We start from the raw sequence: 8,501 nt of genomic DNA, 5'->3' as shown, positions 1-8,501 counted from the left end.
TCGCCATCAAAATCGACCGGTTCAACAACAGTTTGAACTGGGACTCAGGCCATGATGCCTTTCGCCAACCAAAATGCGACTAAAGATCAACAACAGTTGATACTGGGACCATCAGGCTTGCGCCTTCGCCATTAAATCAAGGCTATATTGCCTTTCGCCAAGAAGTTTCAAATACAGTTGAACCACGATCTAGGCTACCTCCTCCAAATTGTATCAACCCATGCGCCTTTCGCCCAGTAAGTTTAGCTACGGTCGAACCAAGGACTCGGGCTACCGCGCCTTCGCATCAACCCAAACCAGTTCGACCTCGCTTGAACCATAAAAGCTAGACGCCTTCGTCCTTCAAATCTAACAAGTTCAAACCACAGTTGAACAGGCTCGGACCCAAAGCGCCTTCATCATTGAACTCAGCGAAACCCAACTCAACGAGGAATCGAGGCGCAGGTTAGGCGCCCACCCCCTTCAAGTAAGTACTCCCAACTCAAACTTAAGATTGGGACACGTAAAGTCCGGCCCCGATCAAAACTACAAGCCGTGCGTTTCTATTATGACGGCCGACAGTTCACCGCGCCCGAATGGGTCTAGCTAAGCCTGCCTCATCGCCAAGCAACGACTTCAAACTCGCTCAACCCCGAGTCGATAGAAGAAGAGTCTGTCAGCAATAAAACTAACATGCCTGCCAGAGTCGAACTCGAAGGCAAAATTCACCCCTGCGAGCGCATGCAAAGAAAATCTTAAAGGAGAAAAGAGGAGCGTAAACAAAATAGATACAAGGCAAATAACGAAAACGGAGAATCTCATTGTATCCACGAAATTTAATTGCGGGTCTCCCCGCTTACACCCGGCTAAGGGCCGTCAATACAATGAAAGAGAAAAAGAGAAGAAAAAATGCATAAATCTTTTTACTGTGGACGCATCTTGCCAACCATCTGCACCAGGCGTCAGCCTTCTGGCATCGCCCGCGTTCAAAACACAGTCGGCACGGGCCTTACGAAGCCTTTTGCATGCGCGCCCCCTCGAAAGCAGCTTCGGCCACGACGTCGGTGCCTCCCAACAAATCTTATATACATCACGTTGGGCCTCGGCCAAGACCCAAAGTTCTCGAGCCTGGGCTGGAAGAAGCGGCTTGATCCCGTAGGTGCTGATTCTCTTTTTCTAAGGCCTGTGATTCGTCCACCATGACTTTGGGCGTCCTGCTCAAAGACACCGATCCGCTCCTCGAGACTCGCTTTCTCTAAAGGCCGCAGTACCCTCTCCAACGCCCGTTGGGACTCTGTGCACGCGGATAGCTTTCCGTCAACGCCCCACCCTCGACGAGGCATCCCTCACCTGAAGCTTCAATACCCGCGGACTTCACCCTCCAACGCAGTCACTTTCCCGCCTCCATGCCGCAGCGGCCTCCGCGCCTTAGCCTGGCCCTGGCGCTCACACTCAGCTGCAGCCCTTCTCCCTGCTCAAGCTCCTCATCCTTCCGCCGGAGCTGCTCCTTGAGAGCACTCGCTCTGCCAAGTGCTTGCTGCATCTGTACCTCCCACCTCGCCAGTTCCTCGGACCAAGGTCCGACTACGGGGATCATTCCTCAGCGCACGCGGCATCTCGCGGCACCGATCTCGGTAGCGGTGGTACTTCTCCAGCGCCGCAAAAATATCCCCGAACGGACGTTGGCTCGACGGATGCTCTCCACCTCCAACAAATAGACTGCAAAGCAAAGACAATGATTAAGAAAAAGAACAAACTAAAGGCCAAAGAAGAAGCGAACCGACGTTATAGTGCATACCCTCAAGCCCATCACGGCCACTTCATTCACCAGTCCGACATCCGTAACGCCCCTCAACGATGCATTCTCGGCCTCCGAGCATAGAGCTCAAACTGCGGCACCAAGCTTTCCCCTTGGACCGCAATAAGTTCAACTCCGTGGGAACCTCGATGAAGCGAGATTGCCCCTCTGCGCGCACCGCTGAATTGGTGAAGCCTTTCTTGGAACATTAACGGACGTTCGTCAGGGTCCAAGTCGGATTCGGACTCGTATTCATCCCTACAACATCCCTTCCTCCTTCCCGCCACCAGCGAGGTAGAACCCCCGCCGTAGCCACCGAAGGAGCGCTTGCCTCACCAACCTTAGCAGCGCTGAGGAACTACCTCCCGTCTCAGCGACTGGAACCTCCAACAGGTCGCCGAAGCAACGGAATCATCATGTGGCCTAAGCCAGCCGGGGCAACCCCCATTGACTGTTCACCCTCAAGACAGGCGCCGCGACCGACCCCTCTCCGCATCCGTCGGAGGAGAGTCCAAATTGATTACCACAGGGGAGCCGGCGTGAACACGACCCTACGCCTTATCAATAGCCTCTCCTCTTCCCCGTCTGATGGTGATTCCGCCCTAGGAGCACAACCCCGATGGCCCCTCGTCCCGAAAGTGCGGCCCGTGCTGGAAAGGAAACCGCTGAAGATTCAACTGATGCCGCCCTCGATATTGAGCGCGACACCGCGCCGCAGTGAGTTGAGGCGATTGCACCCGGCCGACGGAAGGCCAACTGAGGGGCCCTGACGCGGCGTGCCCTCCCTGATCACAGAAAAACAAAGTTGGTGAATAGAGTCGAAACAAAGCGGAACAGAAGAAGAAATCAATTTTTTACCTGCCACAGGTCTACGGCCATGCCTCTCCCAAAAAGACGCCCATGTGCGTATCCCCACCGTATGGGGGAGCACGGCCTCAACCCACTCACGAATCCCAGCCAACGGAGCCGGCGGCGACTTTTCGGCTACAAAATTGATACGAGTTAACGTTTATGAGCACAAGACGTAAGGAGGGGCAAAAAAGGGAATTCAATGACTAAGGAACTTACGTGCATGATTCCAAGCCTCTGGGAATCCAGTAGAGCACGCCACTAAATGTTCAGTCCTGATGTAGAAGAAGTGCTCGAAAGGGCGAGGTTCGACCTCATCATCCAGCTTCGCAGTCAGGCCCCTCGTCCCGCGAGGGCACGCTCGAATCATGGTACCACGAACTCTCTGAGGAGCGTAGAGGCTAAGCACATGTTGCATCATGACCTCCCTACCAGCCAATTCTGTGTATTTGATGAGCATTGCTAATAATTTACAAAGAGAAGGAGTAAGCTGACCCGGGCATACCCCGTAATAACGACAGAAATCAACCACCAGCATTGGGAGCGGGAGCTTAAACCCCAACTTGAAGGGATAGGCGTAAAAGACGCAGTATCCCCTACGGTCGGTGTGGACCCTCTCCTCGCTTCTAGCGAGAATGACATCAGCATAGCCGGGGATGACCCCCTGTCCCCGAAGTCGGGACATCCCAATCTCCCCCATTAATGGGGCTTCATCCACCTGATCCTCCCCGCCATCAGCGGTGAAATAAGTCATCGGACCTCCGGGCAGAGGTACTATCTCGTCAACCGACGGAGCTTCACCGGTCTCCACCAGTTCTGCATCGCCCATTGTCGGAAATGGCCCCTCGGTCACCGGTGAGTTAACCGGAAAATCCATCGGAAGAACGTTTTGGGAAGAAATGCCTGCCATTGCTGATACAATAACGAGAAAGAAACAAAGTTTGGGGGACGAAGACGAAGGTGAAACAGCAGTAAGAAAAGCTTCTTCAGAATCTCTCTCAGACAAACAATGAGAATATAAAAAATGAATGCCTCAGCCTTTATTTATAGGCAACACAAGTGGCCTTCATGCACCCCAACAGCCACCATTAACTGCACGACCAACCGCACACCGGTTCGATTCCATAGGAATGTGCGTCATTATGACAGGCTCCATAAAGCAGCCTTGCAATCACCAATCGGTGTCTCGCCCTCGAAATGGTTATAACGACCTATGAATGCCGAGGAGATGTTCCTTGCGCCCTAGAAATTTTTTGACATCGCCAAACACGTATCAAGCGTGCCCTCACTCCCCTCGGCCGCACAACATACGACCCGTCCACCATGGTCGACGGGTATGCACCCAAAACAAACGTAAGGATCAGAGTACAATGAAGCTCGACCTCACCCGAAGTGAGTTAAAAGGTCGAGCGCCTTCGCCAAGGAGAAGAGTTCGACCTCGATCGAACGATGACTTGATAGCACAATAACAAAATACTAATACTCTACAAGGCTAAGGGCCATCGCCAAAGAGAATTCGGCCTCGACCGAAGCAACAGTCGACCTCCCTATCCGAGTTTCCCAAACTACAGTCGATGGAATCCACTCATCGAGCTCGGCCAAGGCCCGACCTCAATAAGCGGAGGGACTAACTGTATGGGTCAGAATCCGACCCCACGATAATTAACGAAGCTAATCCCGTCTTAAGCTAATTCATGATTAATTAGTGGCACGACCACTCAGAATTAACGATATTCAGCCCGCATCTGATTCTATCAGCAAGGCCATGGCCTATCCGCCACCATGAAGGCGAAATCCCAACATGGTCACAGCCACTTATTGCCAGCTCACGAAGCTCACAGCTATAAATACCAAGAGAGGAAACCCTAGAAAGGGGGGGCTTCTTCTTCTTTACTATTCAAGAGAGAGAGAAAGATATAACGATATACATATTATGAGAGAGGAGAACACCATTGTAAGGCTCTGAACCTCTTCAAGGAGAGGCAGACCAAACCAATATTATCAATAAAGGCTTCTAATGTTTCTCCCCCTAACCCTGAGTACTTATCTTCGTTTCCTTCATTTGGTCCAACGGATTATTACGGTTTGCTATGATTTTCCCGTGATTTATTTATATTATTTTATACTCATAAGATATGTGATAACTTTTGAGCAAACAGGATTCCATGTTTCAGGTTGGCTTTTATTAATATCTAAAAGTCAATACATGGATAATGTGAATGAGCAGTGAAACTTTACTACTACCATGCTGCCAACTAGTCACATAACCTCGGATCCAAAATTTTGAGTTTATGAATTCTGAATTCTAAATTCCAAAAAAGTCACCTTATTGAATTTTTGAATAAATTATTTATACATGTTAAATTAATTTGTCAATTAACTATATAATAAGTGGAAGTTCTTTGGACGACACCTAAAACTACTAACTCTGTCGAATCCGTAACTAGAACTCTCGTATATATTCTCTATACAACATGTATAGGTCTCAACTCTCAAACATGGGTGGATCCAGCCTTTGGTACCCGGTTCAACTGAACCCGGTACTTTTAGTGTAGAGTATAAATTTATGTGTAAAAAGATACTAAAATTATAACATACAGTAGTAGATATGAATCCATAACTTTAAAAATATAATTGGTTTGAACGCATAGAATTTAAATTATGTATCCGCCTCTCGTCTCAAAGTCATGACTTTGTTAGGGTTCTTGTTAGTTTTTCAACTGTACTCTTATGTTCCAAGATTGTGACATGACATGAACATGACTTTTACCTGGAATTTAAGATGCATCTAACTAAATAAAAAGGTATATAAGTCCTTCCTAGTTTTTTACATGTAGAAGTTATGTCAAATTAATTAACCATGTGTGATTTTCTTAAGCTCAAACATAGCTCCCAAATACCTAGTAGTCTATTTTTCTCTTATACCAAACCGATTCATATGAACCTTATCCTCTATGCTTTTAATACAGCAGCCAACTCGTATGGCGGCTCTTTAATTTGATTCACAATGTAAACCTAAAGTTTCCCTACTATGATACTTACAAGGTACTAGTGGAAATTTTCTTCTAAATCCTACTTCACATATTCTTTGTTGCCTTTTATAAAATAAATCTGATGACTCCTTGGTTTTGATCATATTGCTTTGGAGTTACATAACATTGAAAGTTTCGGTCTCGGATTCGGGGCTGGATACAAAGTCATCTTTGTTAAGGAGCGTTTTATCCTTGAATGTGGCATTTTCCGACGTAAATTTGAATTTAGTTGGATCTCGATATGAATACTAAACAACGCGTGGTAAATAAAAAAAAAAAGTTGGAAGTTTCACCACCAATTGATAACCAAAAGAATAAGTTGCACTTTTTTTCTTTTTCACCAAAAATAAAAATTGGTTAAAGTTGCAACAACCTTTTCCCCCTCATCTTTTGGATTATTTTTAAGTCTCTCCTGGCCATAGGTTAGGCACTTGAAGTCCACTTTGTTTGGATTCTGATTCTTTTACATGGAGTAAATGCTTCAACATGTTTAATATGGAAAATGCAATGATTTTCGACTTCCGCAACTTATGTCAAAGATTATGACATGACATTTATCCTGGAAAATAAAATGATATCCTTTTTTTTCCTTCACATAAAGGTGAACTGGTCCTTCATACATTTTTACATGTAAAAATTATGTCAGTACTATCCAAGAAATGAAGTATATATTTTTCTAAATAACTTCAAGTTAACATATAGTAATAATAACTTACTTGGTTAAAGTCAAATTTCATAAGTATTTAGCAGATTTCTTAATATGTATACAGATAGTCTGTACAAAATTACTGGTTCTCGTGATCTATATATTATACTCTAGATCCGTCATTATTTACCATGTGGGATTTAATTTGCTCATGAAGCTCAACCAAACCTACCAAATACCTACTAAGCTATGTTCCTCATAGACCAAAGCTTTTTTAGTATCTATTCGAACTTGTAATAGTATCAACCTAAACTATTTTGACCCTATCCACTTTACTTACTTCCTATTTCAATCGTATTAGTCACTTATAACTGCTAATTTTTGTACCCATGATTAAAAAATTTCCTCCTCAATTATTTATACCCTGCGTGTAAGTTCATATATATATTTCCTAGGGGTGTACAAACCGAACCGGAAAACCGCACCAAACCATAAAGTCAAACCAAACCGACTAAAAAACCCGACTAGGTTTGGTTTGGTATTGAGTAAAAAAACCCGAACCAAACCGACATATAAATATATAATTTTTATATATACTTTCAAGATTTTATGTAGAATTTTCTTTAAAAAATATCTAGAAATATTTGGGATTATCTTGCGGGATATAATATTTAATAGTATATGAAGCGCTCCACATTTATTAACCTGAAATAATGGGTTGTATGATCACTTTCCCATCAAGTGTCAATCTCTTTGTTCTTCCATATTCATATCATTTGTTAAGATCTACTAAATTGTTATAACTTTTTCGAATGTGAAGTGATTATTATTATTAGGTGTCATGCTGATTTTTATGTTTAATTACTAAATTTGGTTAACCTTGAAAGTGTACATCAAAGAAACATTATTGTCGGACGACTAAAAAATAACTATTATGTGTTACTAAGAAAATTCTCTCATAAGAATATTTTAATAGATAATATATTTGTCAACGTTTTATATTTTTACTAAACATATATTTACTTATAAAAAATTTAACAAAGTAAGATTGAAATAATATTTAAGTAATAAAAAACTCGAAAAATCCGACAAAGCCGAACCAATCCAATCCAATCCGATATAGTTGGTTTGATTTGGTTTTGATAAAAAACGAACCAACCCGGTCCATGTACACCCCTTATTTTCCTCTACTTAATCATCAGCGTGGAAGTCCATATTCAACATTTCAAAATGAATATATCATTTAATTTATTTCCTCTTTAACATTAACACTATAAATAAACAAGGAGAATGCACTACTTTGGGCGATTTTTGACATAGTATATTGTTGATCTTGTTATTTTTGCAGTTGAGGGAAGGTTGGACAAGTTGTAATTCAAAATACTATATTTTTTTTGGTTTCCCACCCGGCGCTCGGTGTCCGGTACCCGCATTAGAGCCTGACTACATCAAGATTCGCGCCGTGTAGGGCCCCGTTCGGAAGGAAGCATTCCCTACCAAGTATTTTCCATAATTTAAAATAGTACTATGATACAGGATACAATACGGTATGGACATTGAGTTGCACCTTAATTTTAAGAAAACATAATGTTCACAATTAAAAGAACCCATGGCTATCCTGTCCGACAAGACATTGTCAAAACTGCAGCTGGTTCCATATGTTGTGACAATGCCAACACTTTCTTCCTTCTCAAGCGAACGCCACTCCTGCTAAAACTATAATCCATTTTCTCTTTTTAAAATTCTTTTGGGTACCTTTTTTGTCTTCTTGGCAAACTTCATTTAATGTATAGATATTACAACTGACAGAGCCGGATTCAAGATTCGAACATTATGGGCTTGAGTTAGAATTTTATCATAACTTATTTGATTTTGTTGGGTTCGAAATCTATTATTTGTACTTATTAATAATAATTTTAACATATATATATAGTTAAATTTGTTAACACAACACATCCTAATGAAATGATTTTGTCCAACATACATAAGCAATTCACAATGAGAAATCTATAGATCCCATAATCAAGAACCCTCATGCTTCAAATTAAATGCAATTTGAAACCCCCCCCCCCCCCACACCCCCCAATAAGAGCTAGCCAACCATTGGTAGATTTTCCCATGTGATTGCATATGGATAGTAATCTGAATCTCTTTTTCCAACATGACCAAATAAGGGAGAAAATCCACAACTAACCCC

The 8,501-nt window shown here is 43.3% G+C and overlaps 1 protein-coding gene across 1 annotated transcript in view; it reads right to left on the bottom strand.

Annotated features, from left to right (window-relative positions):
* The window catches only part of LOC109236084, a 4,649-nt gene extending 3,127 nt beyond the window's left edge, over positions 1 to 1,522 (bottom strand). Inside the window, exon 1 of the mRNA XM_019402307.1 lies at positions 1,430 to 1,522. Coding sequence (XP_019257852.1) covers positions 1,430 to 1,522 — 93 coding nt within the window. The remainder of the gene's footprint in view (positions 1 to 1,429) is intronic.

This window comes from Nicotiana attenuata, chromosome 12 (assembly GCF_001879085.1).
Source record: "Nicotiana attenuata strain UT chromosome 12, NIATTr2, whole genome shotgun sequence".
Lineage (NCBI taxonomy): Eukaryota > Viridiplantae > Streptophyta > Magnoliopsida > Solanales > Solanaceae > Nicotiana > Nicotiana attenuata.
This window is presented reverse-complemented; position numbering and strand designations above follow the sequence as displayed.